Consider the following 25,403-nt stretch of genomic DNA (forward strand, 5'->3'; position numbering starts at 1 on the left):
GAGAGAATGAGAGATAGAGAGCATGAGAGGGAAGAGGGTCAGAGGGAAAAGCAGACTCCCCGCTGAGCAGGGAGCCCGATGTGGGACTCAATCCCGGGACTCCAGGATCATGACCTGAGCCAAAGGCAGTCGCTTAACCAACTGAGCCACCCAGGCACCCGGAAAGTTTGAGTATATTAAATAGATAAATGAAAGATATAAAAACAAGCCTCAAACACAACAACTGGAAATGTGTCTCAGATACAAAAATACACTCAATAAATTACTAGCAGATAAGATACGTCATGAAAAAAAGATCAGTGAAATTCAAGTCATAGCAATTAAAATTATCCAAAATGAAACAAGGGAGAAAAAAAGACTTAAAAAAAAATGAACAGATCATCACTGAGCTGTGGTACAACTCTAAGCAGCCTGATATATTTGCAATTTGAGTCTCCAAAAGAGAGGAAGGAGGGAGACAGAAAACAATATTTGAAGAAATGATGGCCAAAATTTTTCTATATTTAATGAACACTATAAAGCCCCAGGTCCAAGAAGCTCAATAAACCCCAAGCACAAAAAATATCAAGAGAACTACAACAAGGCACATCATAAATTGCTTAAAGGAACATAAATAAAATTGCTTAAAAACCAAGATTAAAGAGAAAATATTAAAAGTAGCAGGAGAAAAATGACACTTTAAATACAGAGGAACGAAGAATAACAGACTTCTCACTGGAAACAATGCAAGCCATAAGACAGTGAAGTACTGAAAGAAAAAAACAAACCTGTCAACCTCAAAAATCTATACCCCCAAAAATATGCATTTCAAAAATTAAGGTGAAATAAAGACTTTTTCAGATATGTAAGAGCTGAAAGAGTTCATCAGCAGCAAACCTGAACTATAGGGTAAGTTAAAGGAAATCTTCAGGAAGAAGAAAAATTACACCAGATGGAAAGTTGGATTTACAGGGGGAAAAAAAAATGACAACTAACAAACAACAAAATGTTATAAATAACTAAATGTTAACTATGTGAGTAAATATAAAAATAATTCTTATTATTTAAATACATTTAAAAGAGACGACTAAAGAACTTTTTTAAAAATGAAGTTTCAAAAAAGTAAATTTGATTCAGCTGACTAGATACACAATAAGGACTGGCTCTGCCAATGATTATGGCAGATGTTTTCCATAAATCAAATGAACCAAAATTACATGGAAACATATTTAAGACAGGTATATAATACACAATATGGCAGAAAATACATGCTGTGCAACTAAACTTATGATTTAAAAATGTTTCTGGAATTTAAGAAACACAACAAATGAGCAAGGGGGAAAAAAGAGAGAAACAAGCCAAGAAACAGACTCTTAACTGTTGAGAACAAACTGGTGGTTACCAGAGGGGAGGTGGGGGAGGAGGGTGAAATAGGTGATGGGGATTAAGGTGTGTACTTGTGATGAGCACTGGGTGTTGTATGGAAGTGTTGAATTACTATATTGTACACCTAAAACTAATATAACACTGTATGGTTTTTTTTTTAAGATTTTATTTATTTATTTGAGGGAGAGAGCACGGAAGGAGAGGGAGAGGGAGAAGCAGGCTCCCCACTGAGCCAAGAGCATATGTAAGGCTCAATCCCAAGACCCTGAGCTCATGACCTGAGCCAAAGGCAGATGCTTAACCTACTAAGCCACCCAAGGCATCCCCAAAACACTGTATGTTACCTACACTGGAATTAAAATAAATAAAAATTTGTAAATGAGAAGTTTAAAATATTCAAAAGAAGTATTTCAAAAGATCTTTAGGGACGGCCAACCACTCTTTGAAGGCCATTAGTTGAAAGAGCACTGACGTCTTGCTTCAAGATTTTTTATATCCAGTCTCGCTAATTCAAACACCTCTCTCTCTCTCTCCCCTTTTTTGCTTTACTAACCACTACTTATTCTCTCAGATTCTGCCTTTAAATGACTCTTCCTTCAGGAAACCATCCCAAATCTACAAGTACCTCTCCTATGTGCTCCCATGAGACTTATCACACCCTCTCAATTTAGTTTTCTCTATTTTCCACAAGACTCTAAGGTCAGCAAGGCCAAGAACTTTGTCTATCTTGTTCATTAATGTAGTCACAAAGCAGAATGCCTGACACATAACAAATGTTCACTAAATAACTGCTGAATGAACAAATAAATGAATTTTCACTCAGTACAGGCCCACAGAAATCATTAACTTTAAAAAGCCACAAAACTTGATTTTATTTCCAGATAACATGAATGTGGCCGAAATTAAAGCAAACAAACCTAAGAATCACAGAATGCAATGGTTGTGCTACACCTACTTGCAAGGATCCAGTTACTGCATAAGTGTTTCAAATGTGGGAAAAAAATAAAAAACCATCGTGGAGAAAAGAAACAGAAAAAAAAAAAAGGTTGAAAATCGAAAACCTCTGCAGGAATCAATTTGATTCTCCGACTAATGGTTCCCTTGTGTGGTAAAATGATAGGGCTAAAACAGATACTGTACCATTTTTTCTACAGATGTCTTTCTAAGACATCTGATCTGTACATTAAAATTTAATGGCATTCATAAAAGCCAAACAAATCCCACCATGACTAACCAGTGGTTAGAAACAGATAGGAGTCTGTCTTGTCTGCGGAAAATGAGATTTTATTAAAACATTCAAGCTGCCTTACTTCTTAAAGTGATCTTCTACTTTTTAACACAAATCAAAATTTTTTAAAAAGCACTTTGGAGAATGACAGTAGGGAAAAAGGTCTGTTTCCTAAATAATTACATATCTTGACTATATCCTAATAATAGTGATTTAGACACTTTAAATCAATCAACTATTACAAGTTGAAAGCTTCTCTCTGCCATTGAGTCTTCAACTTAACAGAAAATTCTTATTCTGTAGATTAGTGGACCAATGGCAGCCTCACAGGACCCAAAATATGTTCACTCATAACCTACTAATCCATTCTTTCCAGGATTACATGTCATATAACTTGATACAATTTAAGATATATGAAGATCCCAGGGGCACCTGGGTGGCTCAGTCGTTAAGCGTCTGCCTTCGGCTCAGGTCATGATCCCCGGGTCCTGGGATCAAGCCCCACATCGGGCTCCCTGCTTGGTAGGGAGTCTGCTTCTCCCTCTCCCTCCGCCCCTCCCCTCACTTGTGCTCTCTCTCTCTCTCTCTCTCTCTCTCTCGCCTCTGCTCTCAAATAAATAAAATCTTAAAAATAGAGATTGTCATAAGTCATTTTTAAAGGTTCTACTAGACCGCATCCAATCTTAAATTCCTTTAGTTTAATTCTTTCATATATTTGTTCCTCTAACTATTGAGGACCTGCTACATGATATATGAATCCTAGGTATACAAAGTATTTTTAAGTCCCTACCTTTAGAGGGTTACCACCTCCGGAGGAGAAGACATACATGTAAACAAAAATACATCAGTATTTAGAAGTACATCCAGCACATAACAAGGGGACGTAAGAATGGAAATAGTCATTTTTACCTGAGAGGTTAATAAAGTGGTGATGGGGAAGGTGGAGACAACATTGCTCCTGTCTCAGAAGCTCAGCACTACTTATAAAGATGATCCTCTGCACAGCATCTCTTTGAGTTGTTTATCCAATGGAATAAATCTCTCTCTCTCACACACACAAGTCCTTTCTGCGAAAAATAACATGCATTTGCCATAGACTAGAGAGGGCAGTCTACTATCACAAAGTGCAGGTAACTCGCTCACTCTGAAGCCACACAATCTCAGTCGGCTCCTGTAAAAATCACCTAGCAAATGCCAGCTCACTGATTTAGCAGAGGAAAGTAGAGCTCAGAGCTTTGGAACAAAATAGTGTAAAGGGAACAGTGTGCTGGGCCTATTTAGACATATACTGCTCCATAATATAAAACGGAAAAGCTCTCTGAAACATTCAACAAGTTAAACTTCACCCCACCACAAAGAAACAAACAAACAAACAAACAAACATATTGGGGGGCAGGGGAAATGATCCTATGTCAAAATCTCCGTTTTAATATAATCTGAACTTAATCAGTTTAGCCATTTAGGCTATACACACTGTCACACACACACACACACACACACACACACACGCACGCACGCACGCATTCTGTTTGCTAAAGACTGAGGTGCTGTGGAGCAGAACACCTGAAAATCTGATTTCATGGAAGTTGGATTACCCTGGAGCACACCCAAAGAAGCAGGTGTTTACATTTCGGACCTGTCCTTTCAAGAGAGAGAGTTGGTCAGGCCACAAGCATATCAATTACACAAAACAACATCTGGAAGATAGGAAGGCAACAGGCCAAAGAAGAACATGATCACCTGGTCAGTGAGGCTTTCCCCCCTGTGGCCACTGCACCCAGCACCTCCATCACCGCCATTTCCTACCAGGCTGGCATTGGCATAATTATTTGGCAGGCAAAATTGACTGTCAAGGCTCTTCCTGCTCTTATCTCAATCCTTGTTGAGACTTCTTTTCCTTCCCATCTGTGTAGGGTCTCTCAGAGGTCAAAAAAGGCCCAGATCACTTCCAAGTTTGAGAAGCCCATCATATTTCAAAATTAAGAAATGCAAAAACAGGGTAATAAAATGGTGGTACACTTAAGTGTACATTGAATCATTTTAAATGCATGATAAACACGTTCTTTTAAGATTTTATTTACTTGAGGGGGGAGCACAGGAGGAGGGAGCAGAAGAGGGAAAGAATCCCAAGCAGACTCCATGCTGAGCCCAGAGCCTGACACAGGGCTCCATCTCATGACCCTGAGATCATGAGCGGAGCTGAGACCAAGAGTCAGATGCTTAATCAACTGAGCGCCCCAGGCGCCCCAACACCTTCTTTTAAGACTTCCTCTGTTTCTCTATGACTACATATATGGTATCATTTGAAAATAGTATTAAAGTTGAGGCCTGAGCCTGAGAGAGAGGCCAGAGTGTGGGGTACGGGTCAGGCCCTCAAACTCTCTCTGCTTTCCCATATTTAAAGCCTAGCCTCAGTCGAACATACGATAAGTGAAAATGATTGCTGAGACCTTGAAAATTCTCCCTTCACCAGGCATTTAATCATTTAAATTGTTAACAAATGAGCTCCAGTGAAATTTCAGGCATCAGCAACAGACAGTTCAGCCTTTCTAGTGTCCCTCCTATAGGAAGTGCTTTCTCTATTAAGCGATTCATTTCATCCTCAGATCTTGTTGTGTATATACATGTATATACATATATACATTAAAAAGTAATAATAAAAATAACAGAAGTAAATAGGATGCCCAGGCGGCTCAGTCAGTTAAGCATCCAACCCTTGGTTTCAGCTCAGGTCATGATCTCAGGGTCCTGGGACGGAGCCCTACATCAGGCTCCACACTCGGCGGGGAGTCTGCTTGAGGATTCTCTTTCTCCCTCTCTCCCTGCCCCTCTCCCCACTCGCACTCTCTCTCTCTGTTTCTCTCCCTAAAATAAATAATCTTTTTTTAAAAAAAAAGAGATGTGAAGATTACAAAAGTCTCAGGGAGATGTGTGAAAATAAATATTTCTTTCATATACTCGCCATCTGGCACAAACTCTACTTTGAAATAGCAAAAGTAGAATCATTCTGTGGCATCCCAGGACTAGAACTAGCCAATTTGCTTTGGTCCTGGTGTTGCCATTTTGAGAAAGGTCAAGGATCCTCAGCCATTAGTCATCTAGAAACCTGAGTGAAGGCCCCAAGAATAGTTACAGTTTTTAGGAGGGAGTTGGGAACACAGAGTACAATGACAAACTTCAATCTAGTTCAAGTAGAAAGTACATGGCAGCAATTCACCCACATGTACACTGTGATAACACTAAAACAGGCTGGTCCAATCCCGGGCTCCCAGATTTAAAGATCCTACAGGCCCCATCCACCAATTATTCCTATCCCTTTCTTAACTCAGTGATAGTATAGGACACTGCATGTATACACCCAAAACTAAAATTAGAAACCACAATGAGTCATATTTAAAACATTCAAAGCCTTTCAAGGGCCACACCAATCTCTTTTTGCTGAACATGTATACTGAGATACCAAAGCTAAAAGATACAAACACCACGGGCTCACTAAATTCTTTTCTTTCAGATGAAAATAGGAGAGCATACGACCAGTTTTAACTCGGTCTTCAAACAGAACAGAATTCTGCCAGAGCTGAGAGATTAACTGAAGAGGAAGCGGCATGTTGGGAAAGAACGTTAAGAGTGTCACTAATGCCCAAACCACATGCTCTTCAAGTCCTGGTAGGCTGCTTATTTGAAAGGTAGAGTATGAGTCATACCCTTTGAATCCTTTAAAGTCTGAATGATTAGTCATAGTCTTTCTCCCCACTTCCTTCACCCCCTGTTCAAATCTGGCATCTGTGAAGGGAGAGGAGATTCCAGCCTGCAAGGTTCACAGCTACCTGTAGGTCCATTGGTTCCTATGGTCCTTCCTCCCACTCATGGTAGGATTACAGCCGAAACAGAATACAGAAGCAAGTGTGTCTTACAGATACTAGTAGGTTTTTAATATATCTTAAAGCTATTGTGATGAATAAAGCAAAATTTTACTTTAAAACATTGTAAAATCACTGCATCTTTCATTCTTATCCATTCTTAATCAAATAATAATAATAAATCTCATTATTACTTGAAGGTCCTTATGCTAAAAAAAGTTGACAATCACTGTTCTACAGCAGAGTGTAATGAATGAGTTAGGGGTATAAATACCTAAATACAAAGTGAAATGGAATAGACACCGTAGGAGAATATTTTTACTTATGAAAAGAAACTGCCGGGTGCCTGGGTGGCTCAGTTGGTTAAGCGACTGCCTTCGGCTCAGGTCATGATCCCGGAGTCCCGGGATCGAGTCCCACATCGGGCTCCCTGCTCAGCGGGGAGTCTGCTTCTCCCTCTGACCCTCTTCCCTCTCGTGCTCTCTATCTCTCATTCTCTCTCTCTCAAATAAATAAAATCTTTAAAAAAAAAAAAGAAAAGAAACTGCCAAAAATTAAGATATGGTTTACAAAAAAATCTGAAGATACAAGTCAACAGTAGACTAACATCAATCAACAGCCATTCTTTAAAAAGGGCAATAAATGGGTACCTGGGTGACTCAGTCAGCTGAGTGTCCGACTCTTGATTTTGGCTCAGGTCATGATCTCAGTCAGGGTCATGGGATCGGGCCACATAGGGCTCCGTGCTCAGCCAGGAGTCTGCTAGAGATTCTCTCTTTCCTTCCCCCTTGCCCCATCCCCTGTTCATGTACACGAACATGCTCTCTCTAATGAATAAATAAATCTTTCTTTAAAAGGAGTAATAAATAACAAAATAATTGACAGAATTTAGGACCCAGGAGAACCATAACCTTGTAACCACTTACTACTAATAATATTGCTTTGAAATATATAAAACTAAAGCTGACAATTCTAAGAAAAACTGACAAGCCTACAATTATTATAGGAGATTTCAACATACTTCATCATAAACTGATAGTTCAAACAGACAAAATAGTAAGGCAATAAAAAGTTTGATCAATAATATTTAGTCACGAGCTCTACTGACTCAGTCACCAGAGCATATGACTTTTTGATCTCAGGGTTGTGAGCTCAAGTCCCACATTCGGTGTAGAGATTACTTTAAAATAAAATCTTAAAACAATAATAATAATAATAATAATATTTATATTTTGACCTAATTGATATAAAGAAAACCCTAACCCAAGCAAAAAGGGAATATACTTTCTTTTCAAGCACACATAGCACACTTACCAAAACTGACCATACATTATATCACAAAAGAATTTCCAAGGAGTGATATTATATCATATTATACCAATCATGTTTTGGGCACAATGCAATTAAATTAGAAATAGAACAATAAAAAGACAGTAAAAAGAATTTTTTAATTTTTAAAACATACTCCTAAATAAAGCATATTTGTTAAAGAGGAATTCACAACCAAAATTACAACCATTAAAGTTTCTATAGCTGGAAAATTCACAATCCCATTTATAACTGCATCAAAAAGAATAACAAACCTAGGAAAAAATTTAACCAAGGAGGTGAAAGACCTATATGCTGAAAACAACAAGACATTAATGAAATAAATTGAAGACACAAATAAACAGAAAAGTACTCCAAGCTCATGGATTAGAGGAATTAATATCGTTAAAATGTCCATCCTACACAAAGCAATATACAGATTCAATGCAATCCCTCTCAAAATTTCAGTGGCATTTTTCACAGAAATAGGACAATCCTAAAATTTGTATGGAACCAAAAAAGATTCTGAATAGACAAAACAATCTTGAGGAACAAGAACAAAGCTGGAGGCATCACACTCCCTGATTTCAACCTATGTTACAAAGCTATAGTCATTAAAATAGTATGGTACTGGCTTAAAAACAGACACATAAATCAATGGAACGGAAAGAGAGCCCAGAATAAACCCACATATGTATGGCCAATTAATTTATGGCAAAGAAGTGAAGAATATACAATGGTGAAAGGACAGTCTCTTCAATAAATGGTGTTGATAAAACTGAACAGCCACATGCAAAAGAATAAAACTGGACCTCTATCTTTTTCTTTTTTTTTTTAAGTAAGCTCTATGCCCAGCACAGAGCCCAATGCAGGGCTCAAACTCCCAACCTCAAGATCAAGACCTGAGCTGAGATCAAGAATCGGATGCTTAACCAACTGAGCCACCCAGATGCCCAAAAACTGGACCCCTATCTTCCATCACTCACAAAAATTAATTCAAAATGGATTAAAGACTTGAATATAAACCTGAAACCATGATACTCCTAAAAGACAACATAAGTGGTAAGCTCCTTGACACAGGTCTTGACAATGACTTTTTTTAACCTAACAACAAAAACAAAAGCAACAAAGCAAAAATAAGTAGGACTACATCATACTAAAAATCTTCTGCACACCAAAGGAAACCATCAACAAAATGGGGAAAAGGCAACCTACTGAACGGGAGAAAATATTTGTAAATCCTATATCTGATATGGGGCTAATATCCAAAATATATAAAGAACTCCTACAACTCAAGTGCAAAAAAACAATCCAATTTAAAAAAATGGGCAGAAGATATGAATGGACATTTTTTCAAAGACATACAAATGGCCAACAGACACATCATGAAAAGGTACGCTATATTACTAATCATCAGGAAAATGCAAATCAAAACCACAATGAGATATCACCTTACACCTTACAGAATGGCTATTATCAAAAGACTAGAAATAACAAGTGTTGATGAGGATGTGGAGAAAAGGGAACCCTTGTGCACTGCTGGTGGGAATTCAAACTGGTGCAGCCACTGTGGAAACAGTATGGAGGTTTCTCAAAAAATTAAAAATAGAACTATCATATGATCCAGCAATTCTGCTTCTGGGTTTTTACCCAAAGAAAATGAAAACACTAACTTGAAAAGATATATGCATGCCTATGTTCACTGCAGCATTACTTATTACAATAACTAAAATATGGAAACATCTTAAGTATCTGTCAATGGATAAATGGATAAAGAAACTGTGGTGTATATATATAATTAAATATTATTTGGCCATAAAAAAAAGAATGAAATCTTGCTATTTGTAACATGGAATGGCCTCAAGAGCATTATGGTAAGTGAAATAAGACAAAGACAAATACCATACCATCTCTCTTATATCCAATCAATCAAATAAATGCATGGATGGATGGATAGATGGATGGATGACCAACCAACCTCAAAGACACAAAAAAGAGATTGGTGGTTGCCAGAGGCAGGGGTCAGGGGTGAAAGAAATGGGTAAACTGTTTGTATCCTTTTCTTTAGTGTAAAAACATAGAATAATAAGAAAACATACCAATAGCTGCTTCCAAACTTGTAGTAGAACTTAAAACAAAATTAAGAGCCTAAAATATATTTATTTAAAAACAAGAAAGCTTGAATGTAAAGACTGAAATATTGAAAATAAGGTATTTAAATAATAAACTTAATATGGAATGAGTAAGTCTTGGGACTAAAAGGCATAGCATAGGAAATATCAATGGTGTTGTATGGTGACAGATGGAAGCAACACTTGTAAGCACAGTTCAATGTATAAACTTGTCAAAGATCTTATGTTGTACACCTGAAACGAATATAACATTGTGTGTCAACTCTACTTCAATTAAAAAACAAGTAAATAATAAATATGAAAGAATTTAATGAAATAGACCACTGAGGGAAAATAATAAAACATAAATCTCTAAAAGAGTAATAAGTAAAGAAAAAAGGCAGAAATAAATAACACTGAACAAAAAAGGTGATGTAACCAGAGATGTTACAAATGAAAAAGAGAAATAGGTTACTATGAACTTCATACTAATAAATTTGTGAGCTTAGATGAATGGATAACTTCTTAGAAAAGTATCATATTAGCAAAGTTGACTCAAAATGAATTTAAGACCAGAATAGATAAAGAAGAAAAAAAGGGCACTGAATGAGTAATCAAGTTTCTTCTTCCAAAAGACACTAGACCCAGAGTTTCATATTCAAGTTTGGCCAAACTTTCAAAAAACAGATAATGTTTATTTTATGTAAACTGTTTCAAAAACCAGAAAAAGATCATATTTTATGAAGCTAAAATAAACTTGACACCACAACTGGATAAGAAGAGAACAAGAAAATTATAGATCAAGATACCTCATGAACAAAGAAGCAATATCCTTTTAAAATATTAGCAAATTGAATTTAGCACTGTGTTTTCTTTTTTTAAAATCACAACCAAGTAGGGTTCATCCTAGAAACGCAAAGATGGTTCACCATCACAAAATCTATATTCATGTAGTAGACCAGAGTCTACCCCATAAAGGATAAAAATTGCATTATCATCTCAATAGCTACAGAAAGAGCTTTAAATAAAAACAAGCAGTCATGTTTTGCTTTGTTTTGTTTTTCTTAAAGACCTTACCATAGGAGACAACAAATTTGGGGAAATTTCTCTGAGAAAAGCTTAAAAAAGTAAGTGACTTCATATTTGAAGAAAAGGACTGAGAAAAAAAGACTGAGAAGCTAAGGAAGGAAGCTAATAATCACCAAATGTCTTTTTTTCTTTCCAGGTACTTTCATATACATTATCTCACTCATTTAAGCCTCACAAAAACTATTATGTTATAAGAAGTTCTTGTAATGAAGAGGGAGTCTTAGCATACAGGAATGAGCACAGCGTGGGAGTCAGTCCAGGGTTTGAATCCTGCCTCTACCATTGATGTACTGGGAGACTTTGCAACAAGTTCCTGAGTTTCTCTGGGTCTTAGCTTCCTCAACTGCAAGATGAGGTAAATGAAAGAATACAACTTAAAGGACCCAGTTCATAAAAGGTATTCAAGAAATGGAGCTATTTTTATAAGGTTCTCTAAGGAAAGAACAATAAAGATTTTAAACAGATGTGGGGGGAAAAATTTTAATCTTGAGAATTTCTTGATTTGGGACTTGCCCTATATAGGAACAATAAGGTAATAATTAAGGGAATACTTGTGTCTAATTATTCATAGTGTTTCTGTTTGGTTTGGGGCAGTAAGGCAGACAAAGCCAATGACCTCCATTCATCTATAAAATAAAGCAGCTGGAGTAAATAATCTCTAGGATTCCTTTTAACTTTAAAATGTTATGACTTTAACTTCTTTACAGCTTAAGAGTTGCAAGACACTGCAATACATCACAAAGTACATCTGTAATATTCCTTCTGTGGAAATGCTTAGGAAAAGTGTAAACTGCTATCCTCTACGAGTGGTATAAAATTAGCACTGCCTGAGAGAGAAGGATGGACTACATGACTTCGTGCAAGGTCAGAGGGTGGAAAAAACATGGATTCAGAAGCCATGAGACCACCAACAGGAACCATGTCCTGCCACATAACAAGCTGAGCAGACCCTGGGTGCGTTAAAGTTTGTCAAACCTCAGTTTTTTACCTGTAAAATGAATTTATCAATACCTGAAGTTGATGTTCTCAGAAAATGAAAATATGTAACTACCTCCCAATAATATGTACTTAATAAATGTGAGTTCCCTTGGTCCCTTGAGTTCCTTTCAATCATATGATTTTGATTACTCTGTAGAAATAGAAGCCAAAGGATTACACGTTTAAAGTTTGGTTTACTTCTTAAGTAAACCAAGGATCAAATCCCTGCCAAACTGTTTGGAACTCTCCTGCTAAATTAATAATACAGACTCAGAGTTCATTATTGAGAAGACTAAAAACTTAAATCATTTTTGTTTGAGAAAGTCTGTGAAAAACAGCAGTACCCGATTATGTTTAATGTGACAAGTTCAAAGGTGAACTATTTAAAGTTTGAGTGTTGCTCTAGGTAAATAATGCAGTAAGTCAGCCAGCAGATGTGAATAACTGTCTCACAGAACCTTGATCATCTATGTTAAGAGACAAAAATCCTCTCTTAAATAGCAATGGAAAGGACCACAAAAAACCCAAGTTAAAAAATAAAACATTAGAATCACACACTAGCCCCAGATAAACAAAGTGCATTGAGTGGTATGATCAAAGAATTAATCCTAAAAAGAAATATTCTGGGCACTTTTACTGAGAAGAGTGTTTAAAAATATAAACTTCACCACAGATTATTTTGAGTGCTCAAGATCATAAGCAAAGGAAAAGCTAAATACAACGGCTGGTGATCTAAAAATATGACACCACTATTTTAGGTCTAAAGAGATCTAAATTAAGTGTAAGCATGTTTCAACCCTTTTCAAATTTCTTCTTTATAGTACAGGAATATCAATCAAGGTATAATTATACAAATATTACTGTAATTGGGCTTACCTAATAAAGTTTAAGAGTTAAGGTAGGGCAATTTTCTAGGAAATATGATTAATGGCAATCATGCAGATTGTTAATAGTTCATAAACCCTTTCACATAGTATTTTAGGAACATTCTTTTATTCAATAGGCCTAGACATTACAATATGTTTCAAAAATAATCCAAGCTGGTGAATCAACCCAAGTTTTGATAATTTCAAGCAGACTGTTCAGAGCAACACTGAACAGAAAGTGGCAACACTTTGCAGTTCTAAATCAAACTATCATTTGCCTGCCAACAAAGCCACTGATGCCCTTTTTAAGGAGTTCATACCACAAGACCACCTCACAAGTGACACATTTTCATACATTCAGATAGATACTCAACACCCTTGGATAGGGTCCAAAAACTGTCTCCCTTTTCATTTCTGCCCCATCCCAGAAATAAGAATGAAATTCCATTGTACACTACAACAGCAACTTTTTCAAGGCAAATAAAATAGTATGCCATAAACATTTTTTACCTATAAGGAATCCATCTGAAGTAAATCCACACTGGCAGAAAATGAATCTGGTAGGTTCTTTATAGCTTACTCTCCCCTTCACTAGCCCTATTACTCATCCAGTATTTGGCTATGAATTGTGAAAAACCACTTTCAGCTTGTCATCTTACTGCTCAAGAACTGCAAAGCTTCTCTGCTGCCCAATTCCAGATTCCTCTGCCTGGCTTCCAAGGGCCTTAATCACCTAGCAGAACTTACCTCAGCTTAGTTCCTACCACTCCCAACATGACTGTCCCTTTCCTCACAGGCCCCATGACTTGCTCCTCTAGTTCATTCCAACCAGAGTATCTTCCTTTTCCCCACATCTATCTTTCCCAAGTCCCACTTCCTACGTGCAGGTTCTTTCTACTATTCCTACCTACAGTGATAGCACTTTCTCTGAATTCCTATTATATAGGGAAAGTCAGTCTGCATTACAGCTCCTTTACTTACTTACTTACTTACTTGAGAGAGAGAGAGAGAGAGAGCGTGCAAGTGGTGGGGTAGGGGCAGAGGGAAAGGGAGAGAGAAACTCAAGCGGACTCTGCACTAAGCAGGAGCGGACACCAGGCTCAAACTCACAACCCTGAGATCAGACCTGAGCCAAAAACCAAGAGTCAGACACTTAACCGATTGTGCCACCCAGGTGCCCCTCCACGTTACAGCTCTTCAATTTAAAACTTCTTAAAGAATTTTTTTACTTCTTTTTTTAAAAAAGATTTTATATTTTTAAAGCAACCCAACATGGGGCTGGAACTCACAACCCTGAGATCATGAGTTGCATACTCCACTAACCGAGCCAGCCAGGCACCCCCTGCTTAAAGCATCTTAAAAAAATTTCTCTGCAGCAGAAATCTGTTCCTCTATGATACACAGAAGAATAAAAGCCACATGGGGGCGCCTGGGTGGCTCAGTCAGTTAAGGACCTACCTTCGGCTCAGGTTGGATCTGGGGGTCCTGGGATCAAACCCCAAGCCGGGCTCCCTGCTCAGCAGGGACTCTGCTTCTCCCTCTCCCTCTGCCTGCCACTCCCCTGCTTGTGCTCTCTCTCCCTTTCTCTTTCTCTGTCAAATAAATAAATAAAATATTTTTTTAAAAAAAGGATAAAACCAACATGTATGACATCCCCCCATGGGTGTATCCAGGATTATGCACAATTTCCAGCCATAACAGCTATAATTTCACTAATATCTCTCCTGCTAAAAAAAAAAGCATAATATAAAGAAAGTGAATATATTATACTTCAATAAAAATTAAAAAAAAAAACAATTACCTAGTAAACAGGAACGAGAGGGTTGTTATTATACATGTGACTTTGAATATGCTCAATTTACTTTAAAAAAATAAAGCATTTGCAAATTTTGGCATTTTATTACTACTAATAAATAACTTATAATAAATCTTACAAGTGATCGTTCATAATACAATGGTAAGAACTGCCATCCTATGTAGCATGTAGTGTGCTAGACATAACAGAAGGTAATCAATAAATAATTAACCAGTGTGTCTAGCTCATTAATCAATTACACATAAATATTACTGCTGCTGCTGCCTGATAATGATGATAACTGACAATGATGCAAAATACTCTTCTGCTACAGTGTCTAAAGGAACAAATGACTTCTTACAGGGAAAATCTAACCAATATTATGCAAATCTAACCAATATTTTAACAGTAAAGCATGACCGTTACACTCCTGAAGTTTATGAAGATTGAGACAGTTTCTGTAGCAATCATCATGCAACCCTACACCTCCTGTGCAACAGTGTGGCTATTATTACAATCTTGGGTAAAATTAGTAAATTGTAAACTCTATCTGCTAGGTCAGTTAGAGATCAGATAACTTTTGCTCCACCCAAAAGAAAGCCTTTCTTTAACAATGCAAATTTTGTTCTATATTAAAATGTTCTCATTTTTACAATAAGGAATTGCCCAAGCATTAGAAGCCCCTCATCGAAAGTTAAAACTCAAATATATAATCTTTAACTGATATTAAACCCATTCTCCAACATATCAACATGCCCTTAACTGCCAGTCACTCAAATAGACTATGACTTGATTTTGACAACCCCCAAATCCTAAAAATGTCACAAGTCCTGAAAATATATCTTTCCCTAAAAAAATCTCTAAACATATATCAGATTGCTTAGGTATAAATCTATCTACAGACCAAGATTCTGTTTTCACTAGTCCTGACATTCAAACATTCTAGGAACAGAAATTAATCTAAGAACAAAATTTTAAAACATATTTTATTCTTTAGTGTTGCCTAAGCAGACACTATTTAGAAGTCTTTGTAAAAGTGGATGACAGAGGAAGCTCTGTCATGCCCTGGAAACCTCCAAACATCAACCAAACAGCCCAAAAGAATGTCCTACTCAACAGTTCCAAGGATGTCATTAATTGCTTCCATCTGTTTCCCTCTGTTCCCTCCCCCTTCAAGTCAAGGCATCTAGTGAAGTTATTTTCTGCTTCATTTTGCATGCTAAAGAAAAGCATGAAGAGCCGTAATGTTTTAAATTGTGGAATATTTGCCCCCCAAATTTGTTTGACAACCACAGTCATACTGTTTGTACTCTACCCTATTTTCAAATAACATATTAAGTTTTATGTACTTTTTAAACATTGCTCAGTAAATTTTTCAGTTGATCATAACACAATGTTTTTCCCTGATTCCCCACGGAGACCAGGATTTTTCCCCCGTGGTGGAATAAAGGTTAAAACCTCCGAATGGTTTCATCTATTGATGATCCTTACGTAAATCAACTGTTTAAAATTGCATAATTCTATTATGCATAATTAAAATTGCATAATTATGACTTTCTAATTCTATCATTAAGTCCACATTTGTTGGTTAGAATTCCCCTCATCAACTAGGGTTATTAGGCTACTGTGCAAGAGAGTCTGTAGAGGGAAGGCAAGATAGTTACAATTTTGGGTGAAGGGGAGGTAACTTTTAACGTCTATTCCCTTAGCAACTTCCAAATATACAATACAGTATTGTTAATTATAGTTACTATGCTGTACATTACATCCCCAGGACTTATCTTATAACTGAAGTCTGTACCATTCAACTACCTTCATTCACTTCCCTCATATTCCTGTGTGTGTGTGTATATATACATATAAATACATATATGTATGTATACATACACACACACACACACACACATATACAAACATATCATATTTTCTTTATCCATTCATTCTGTGATGTATACACAGATTGTTTCCATGTCTTGGCTATTATAAGTAATGGTGCAGTGAACATGGGAGTGCACATATCTTTTTGAGATAGTGATTTTGTTTCCTTTGGATAAATAAACAGAATTGGAATTGCTGGATCATGTGGGTAGTTCTATTTTTAATATTTCAAAGAACCTCTGGAAAGGCAAGATAAATGCTTAATTTTTTTCTCTAAATTACCAATTACCAATAAATAAATAAATAACCAATTACCAGAGTAAGGGACTGGTGTCCTATTTTGTTTTAAAGTTACCTACTTTTTTGAAAATTATCACAACTAACACACACTCCTTAATTTCTCTAAGTCCCCAAAGAAGCCTGTGAGAGCACATAGCATATTTCAAGGATATATCTCTGGGAATGAGCAGAAATGAGTTTCCTGAAGAAATTCATTTACCAAATTATATTCATAGACTTAAATGTCAGGGTTGAAAGGAACTTTCTATAGGGTTATATAGTTCAAATATCTACCTGATGTTGAAACCCTGTACGTTATCTCACCACACTGTGTAGCTTCCAGGGGGTGAGTGGCAAACGGGTACAGCTAGACCTGTGTTTCTAACATAACATAAATATAAGCTTAACTATAGTGTTTAACTGACAGCATAGGACTCCTCTTAATATTACTACGCTGATGAAATGGCACATAAAGTAGGCTCATATTGCTTAGAGCTGGAAGAAACCTTGAAGGTTACCAAGTCCAAAGAAGGCAAATCAGACAAGATACTCCCACAAAACAGCCTCTACAAAAAACCAGATGCTTCTGGCCCCTTACTTCCTGATACATGAACATTTTGCAGAATTAACAGAAACACCGTTCTGTAGAAGCACCCACTCAAGTAAGTTAGAAATAAGAAGACATCAATATGGGTGAAATTTTACATCTGTTCAATGAAAATAGAACATAAGGAGGATAAAAATAAAGGAATACTTCTCACTTTATTTAAAATTGTGATATGTAACATACATACAGAAAATTCTATAAAACATGTATAATATAAAGAATAAAACAACCACCCATATAACTCAACACTTATGTCAAGAAATACATTACCCTTTTATTTGTTTGTTTGTTTGTTTTTACATTATTACCATTTTAGAAGCCCCTGTGTGCCTCTCCCCAAGTATAACCCTCTTCCTTCCGCCCAGAGGTACTACTAACCTAACTTTTGCAATCATTATTTCCTTACTTATCTTTATCTTTTAACCACGTAAGTAGGCATCCATAAACAACACAGTTTATTTCTACATGTTTTTGAACTTTAAATAAATGGGACCTACATATCTGTCTACCTACATATCTATCATTCCTCTCAATTATTTTTTTTTAAGATTTTATTTATTCATTTGAGACAGAGAGAGAGAGAGAGAGAGAGAGAGAGCATGAGCAGGGGAAGAGGCAAAGGCAGAGGAAGAAGCAAGTCTGCCCACAGAGGCAGGAGCCCGATGTGGGGCTCGATCCCAGGACCCCAGGATCATGACCTGAGCCGAAGGCAGATACTTAACCATCTGAGCTACCCAGGCGCCCCTCTCTCAATTATTTTTGAGATTCATTCATTTTTTTTAATTAAGGTGAAATTCATATAACATAAAATTAACCATTTTCAATCCTTTTTATTACTGATTAGTATTCCAATTTATGACTATACCATAATTGTTTTCATCCATTCTACTACGAATAGATCAACGGGGTCATCATAAACAATGTTGATACTAAAATTTTCATATATAGATCCAGTGTGCATGAGCATAAGTGTCTCTAAGAATTGCCTGTCTTCTACTTTACTAACACCAAACTGTTTTCCAAAGTGGCTGCACCAATTTACGTTCCCAACAGCAGTGTATGAGAGTTCCAATTGTTCCACATCCTTCTCAACAACTGATACTATCAGACTTCTTAATTTAGAGATTATAATAGAATAATTTGCACTGCTCTGATGACTAATGAGATAGAGCACCTGTTCCTAATTTTTTGGCCATTTGGATTTCCTCTCTTTTGAAGTGCCTATTCAAATCCTCTGCCCTTCTCTTTGTAACTGAATAGACTTACCTTACTCTTGACTTGTAGAGGTTCTACTTTTTTCTTGTCTTATGCATTAGCCTTTACTTTTACAAAGTACTTGACTGCCACAGAAAAAAGCCATTGATCAAAGACAACATAATTAAGAACTTGACAAAGGTTTAACTAATCAGAAGTTAGTATCTCAGCTTTTACTCAGGATAGGCCAAAACACCTGCAAATTGTTTGTAGGAGTTTGGCTGATATGTAAATATAACTTAAATTTAAAATGTTACTGAAATACATTGCAATTAATTTTTTAAAGTTTGTATCTATTCTTATTCCCTTATCTCTAAGCAAAAGTGTCTAGCATATTACTCAGATTCATGCCTGCTAAGGTCAGAATGTTTCTGAATCCTTTCCATTCCAGACAATGAAACTCAGAAGTCATAGTTTTATTAAAAATTATAATGTCAAAAATACTTAACAGCAATGAATACAATCAACAGTAGGGAACCAGAGTGTTAAAAGACCAAAAGTCAAAATTTCAATTGTAAATACATTAAAAAAAAAAAAAGTTGTTCCTGGAATCAGTTAATTTTCTTTCCTAACAAGAGGATTATTCTGCTTAGCAAGAGAAGAAAGTTTTAATTACTCACTTAATAAATGCTGGTGGCATATCTCTCTTCAAAATCTGATCCTCAGTGGTTTGAACAGTCTCTTTTCCAACCTACAGGAGAAAAAGATTCACAATTCAATAATAAATTCTCAGACTTTTTTTAAGAACTATTACTTCAACATATTTGAAATATATATTTTACATATAATCTATCATTGAAGTTTCTGGATTCAAAGAAAATTTCTGGATTTTTAAAATTATCAAGATTGTTCCCATATATGTGTCCACAATATACCTGATAACAATATGGAGTACAAACATAATGTATTACTCCTTGTTCAGAATAATTCATATGAAGGGACCGCTGAGCACAGTAAAAAAAAAAGAGAGACAAATTCATCACTGAGATTTATGTGTCTATGTTTAATTGACAAATTGCTATCTCTCTCTTTTTTTTTAAGATTTTATTTTTAAGTAACCTCTACACCCAATGTGGGGCTCGAACTCACAACCTCAAGATCAAGAGTCCCATGCTCTGCCAACTGAGCCAGCCAGGCACCCCTATATCTTTAGAACAATGCATGAAGTACATGAATCAAGCAAGGTAAGTAGGTTAAAATGTCTATACAGAAAAAAAAACAAATGTTACTGGGGCTGAAAAAAAAACTGAAGTAGTTATGATGCTGAAACTAGAAACCAAACATATGAAAATATACAACTTCACCCGTCATCTAATAAATTCAAACTAAAACAACATGTTTTTTCCCCTAATTATAGAGCAACTTTAAAAAGTAATATAAAATGCTGAATTCTACAATGGAATAGTTTTATAGCCTTCTGGTGGCAATGTAAACTGGCATACTCTCTTTGGAAAAGCATTTGCTAGTATGAATTAAGAAACATAAAAAAAATATCATATCTAGGGAGCCTGGGTGGCTCAGTCATTAAGCGTCTGCCTTTGGCTCAGGTCATTGAGCTCCACATCAGGCTCCCTGCTCAGTGGGAAGCCTGCTTCTCCCTCTCCCACTCCCCCTGCTTGTGTTCCTGCTCTCACTATCTCTCTCTGTCAAATAATTTTTTTTAAATAAATAAAATAAAATGTTATATCTAGGAATTCCACTAATGAGAATATACCCTATAAACAATAATACCAAATGTGGTAATAACAATATCCACAAAAATATTCACTATCACGTTATAAAAGCTAAAATATTTTTTAAATAACTTATACAACAATGAGGAACAGTTTAGTAAATTATGATATATCTTTAGATAGTGTACTAAAGGGCCATTAAAACAATGGTTATAAAGACTCAACACTACAGGAAGATGTTTATGACATTATATTTCATTTAAAAAAGGAATAAAAATAATAAATACACAATGATTACAACAAACCAAAAAAATCCATATGCATGAAGTAAAACACTGAGAAAGAATACAAAACAAAATGTTAACAGCGGTTATAATGATGCTTAGGAAATTCTGTATCTGTATATCCTATTTTCTAATTTTCCTAAATGTGAAGATACAATTTTTATAATTTAAAAAGTAATATTAAAATGTTACTCTGGGTTATTTAGATGCCATTATTTTCTACCTAATAACTGTAGTAATTATGTCATTTCATATAAATCTTCCAAATAGTAGTAGCTCAAAATATTAAAAGTCACACTACCCAGATTGTGTATATGTGCAGATGTCTTTATTATACCACAAATGGTACATATACTTGCTTTTTTCAAGATTATTCCTATGTAGGGCTTGGATGTCAATTTTTCTTTCACTACAGTTATATCACATATTCTCAAGTACTCTAAAAGAGGTTAAACTTGAATATAGTGAATGGGGAAATTCACCCATTTTATCAATATAAAGCTACATAAAAGTGCTAAATCACAAATATAAACCCACAGTTTAATGCAGAAATCTATGAAAATTTTTAAAACCCAGAATGGAAAGTTTCTCAATCCTACTATTTAACCATTTAACTTTCGACTGAGTTTAAAGAAGAAAAATGAGTAAGAAAAATCCCTAAGTGCACAGTAAATCAGCTAAAGAAAAATACTACAATAAACTATTCTCAGGGAATACAAGTCATGCATAAGTTAATGAATACAAGTTTCTTCTCTCAAGTTAAAAGCTCAGAAAAAAGCAAAACACATATACCACTGGGAAATAGCCAGTGCTTTTGTAGACAATAGACTGTCTGTATCAAAATAAAAGCCTTTCAAATCAGCAGCTGGTTCTCTAGTTTCTCAGATCAAAACATGACAGAATATTTCCAGATATATTGTTCACTATATTTTCCAACTAAAATCAACCATTCAAAAAGCTGTGGGCCATGATTTCATGAAGTAAAAAAATGAAGTTCAGCAACAAAGTCACTAGTTCATACTAAGTATAAAGGGCTTAGAAGGATATTCACATTTAGACACATGGAGATTTCTTTTATTTTACACATGCAGAGACAGAGCAAGGGAAGAAGAGTAGTGAGTTCCTCTTATATCTCCTTTAGGAAACATTCACTTAGTTATTCAGCATTATTAAGCATTGACTGAGTACAACTACGTAAGTCAGGCACTGTTCTAGGTACTGGGGTAGAGCAGGGAGTAAAAATAAGTCCCCTGCCCTCATGGAACTTATATTCTAGTAGTAGAGAGTACACAAGTAAATAAATAAACCGACAAAATCATCCTAGATAAAGGTGATGCCATAAAGAGTATGGGGTAGGAGTAGAGAGAGCCTTCTTCAAAGAGAGTGGATAAAAAAGGCTTCTCTGAGGAAGTAACACTGGAGTTGAGGCTCTGAAGCTGAGAAGAAACCATTCATGCAAGAGCTGGGAAAGAACACTCCAGTGGGAGAAACAAGAAAAAGACGCTATGGCAGGAAAGTCTGAGTATATTCCAGGAAGTGGAAAGAGGCCAGAGCGGCCAAAGCTCGGTGAGGGGAGAAAGTGTGGGGGTAGGGTTGGATAAAGCCAAGGGCCAGATCACAAAGAGTCCTGTAGGCGAGGTTAAGATGTGTGGAATCTTTTCTAAATACAGTAAGAAGCAGGAGTGCTAAACAGGAGATGGACAAGTGATCTGATTTTCTTTTTAAAAAGTCATTTTGCCTGTTATGTGGCAAAGTGATCGTAGCAGGCAAGGGGAAGCAGAGTGACCGGCTAAGAGTACACTGCGGTCATCCAGGGGAGAGAGGGCAGTGCCTTAAAACAAGACATGAAAGTGGAAATGGAGAATTAGTTCCTTTGGAGGAAGAAGTAATAGGACATGCTCTTAGACTGGGAGGTGCAGGGGATGAGGAGTAGGTTGAAGGGGGAAAAAAATCAGGAATGACTTCTAGATCAATTAACTGAAAGGTCTTTGAAGGTGGCAATGCTAGAAGACTGATACATGGCAAAGATTTATCATCAAAAACTAAAACAATCATGAGTACACCCAACAAAACCATTAAAACATTTTTGCAAATAGTCAATATTCTGACCCTGGTGGAGGACATTACTAAAGAATGAATTTTATTTAATTATTTTATGTCTCTTTTTTAAGGGTAGGGGTAGGTGGGAAAAGAAATATAGATAATAAAAATATATTCAAAGGCGGGCACCTGGCTAGATCAGTCAGTTAAGCGTCTGCCTTCGGCTCAGGTCATGATCTTGGGGTCCTGGAATCGAGCCCCAAGTAGGACTCCCTGCTCAGCGGGGAGCCTGCTTGTCCCTCTCCCTGTGCCCCTCCCCTTCTCTCAAATAAATAAATAAAATCTTAAAAAAAAAAAAGTTCAAGGCCACTTATCCAGAAGCTATTTTTAAGTATTTAAGTGACAGGCTACTAAATTTGATTCACTATTCTAAGCTGCATTCATACTTGTAGTGATAATATCCACAATCACTGCAAGCTTCATACACTCAGTCCAGAATTAAGTTAGGTACCATGAATAAATGATCCTATTTTTAAGGCACAACACATAAAGCATGACTATGTAGAATGAATGCCGTTTCATTTGAGGAATTGATTTTTAGCAATGCTGTCCAATATGAACTTTCCTTTATGACAGAAATGTCTTACCCAATACAGTAGCCATTAGCCACAGGTGGCTGTTGAGCTCTTGAAATACGGCTAGTGCACCTGAAGAACTGAGTTATCACTTTTTACTTGATTTTAATTAATCTTAATTTTTTAAATTAAGATTTCTCTTTTATAGCATTTTAGGTTTGTAACAAAATTGAGGGGAAGGTGCAGAGATTTCCCAAACATTCCCTGCTCCATACAACGACAGCCTCCCCCGTTAACATGCCCCCTGGAGAAGTACATCTGCCACTACCAATAAACCTACCATTGACTACATACATCATAATCACCCAAAACTCATAGTTTACATGACAGTTTGTTTGGTATGGTACATCCTATGGGTTTGACAAATCCACAAGGACATGTATCCATCATTATGGTATCATATAATTATACATAATATATATGTAGCACATTATATATAATTATATATATATATATATATATATATATATATATATATATATATAGCGCATATAATAATATAATGCACTAAAAATCCTTGGGCTCTGGCTATTCATCCCTCCCAGCCCCCAAATCCCTAGCAACCACTGATCTTTTTCACTGTCTCCACAGTTTCACCTTTTCCGGAATGTCATAGAGTCAGAATCATCCAGTACGTAGACTTTACAGATTGGCCTCTTTCAATTAATTTTAATTTTAATTTTTTAATTAAATTTTAATTTTTAATTTAACTTAATTTTTAAATTTTAATTAATTTAATTTTTTAATTTTAATTGTTAAATTGTTAAATTTCATTTTAATTTTAATTTCCACGTGTGGCTTGTGGCTACTCTACTGCACAACTCAGGTCTGTGGGACTTTCACTGTCTTCTAAAACTGGCCTTCTCACCTCCAGACTTCCTTCTTCTAATTCACTCTTCACACAGCTGCTAGATTAACTTTCATTTTTGCCTCTACTAGTGGTCTCTTCACAGAAGAAAGAAGAAAACAGGCAATGGCTGGGATGTGTTTGAGCTCATGGCTGACTAGACAAGAAAAACAGGCTGGTTGCGCCTCAGCAAAAGAAATGAGGCTACAAAGGAAAGCTCCAGTCACCCTGGGAAGGGCTTTGTATGCCAAGCAAAGGCAGAGGATTATGTAACTTAACCTGCCTATTTATTCAAAGGTTGTCATCCTCTGTTCTAGATCTTTCCAAGTCAGTGTTCTATCACTGAAGGATCAACTCAAGAAGTTCCAAAGAAGCCAGTTCCTAAAGATATGTAGGACCAGAAAGGCATCTTCTATTTGAGATCAACTGGCAAAGTCTATCTAGGACAGCCAAGCCAAAGCTTGACATTTTTAAGCCATCAAACAGGAAATGACAGGAAATGCACTTTCCTCCTTCTTCCCCATACTATCTAAACAGAAACAGCTTTTTTAGCACGCATCTTTTCCAAATAAAAAGAGTAGAACAATTAAGAAGGGGATTAATTCACAAAACGTTCTTTGTTAACTAGCAGGAATCTTCAAGGCTTACGGAAAAACATACTCCTAGATGTCAGCCTTAGAACGGGGAAGTTTATGATTCGTAATACAGGCTACGCTTTGCAAACAAGCAGGTCAGTAATAATCTTTTTTTTTTTAACAGATTTTATATATTTATTTTAGACATAGAAAGTGAGAAAGACAGAGCACAAGCCAGGGGGAGGAAGAGAGGGAGACGGACAAGCAGACTCCATGCTGAGCACAGAGCCCAGCCCAAGGCTCGATCCCATGACCCGAGATCACAACCCAGAGATCATGACCCTGAGAACTCAACCACAGCTGAAATCAGGAGTCCGAGGCCTAACCGACTGAGCCAGGCAGGCTCCCCTGGTCAGTAATAATCTTAACAAATGCTTCTCAAACCTGTGCGGCACCAGTCACCAAAACACTTGACTAGTTAAGACAAATGTTTTTGCTACATACATGTTAAGAACATATGCAAAGGAATTTGGTGACTCAGTTTTCAGTTCCAGCTTAATAATGGTCTTGTGACCTCAAAGAAATCATATAATTACTCAAATATTTCTTCCAAGCTATGTGATCTCTTTGGGTATCTCCTTACTTGTCTACTGTAGGTTGGCCAAACTCCCTTTTAATTCTCTGATAAAGAAAATTTACCTTAATCTCTTCTACCTAAGTCCTCATTTATG

At 36.3% G+C, this 25,403-nt stretch overlaps 1 protein-coding gene across 2 annotated transcripts in view; it reads right to left on the reverse strand.

Annotated features, from left to right (window-relative positions):
* The window catches only part of VCL (vinculin), a 110,407-nt gene that overhangs the window by 54,980 nt on the left and 30,024 nt on the right, over positions 1–25,403 (reverse strand). For both annotated transcript variants that reach the window (XM_025850349.2, XM_025850348.2), the window contains exon 2: positions 19,239–19,309. In XM_025850349.2, the coding sequence (XP_025706134.1) occupies positions 19,239–19,309 (71 nt within the window). The remainder of the gene's footprint in view (positions 1–19,238; positions 19,310–25,403) is intronic.

This window comes from Callorhinus ursinus, unplaced genomic scaffold, assembly GCF_003265705.2.
Source record: "Callorhinus ursinus isolate GAN/ISIS: 27379988/994484 unplaced genomic scaffold, GSC_fseal_2.0 scaffold31, whole genome shotgun sequence".
Classification (NCBI taxonomy): Eukaryota; Metazoa; Chordata; class Mammalia; order Carnivora; family Otariidae; genus Callorhinus; species Callorhinus ursinus.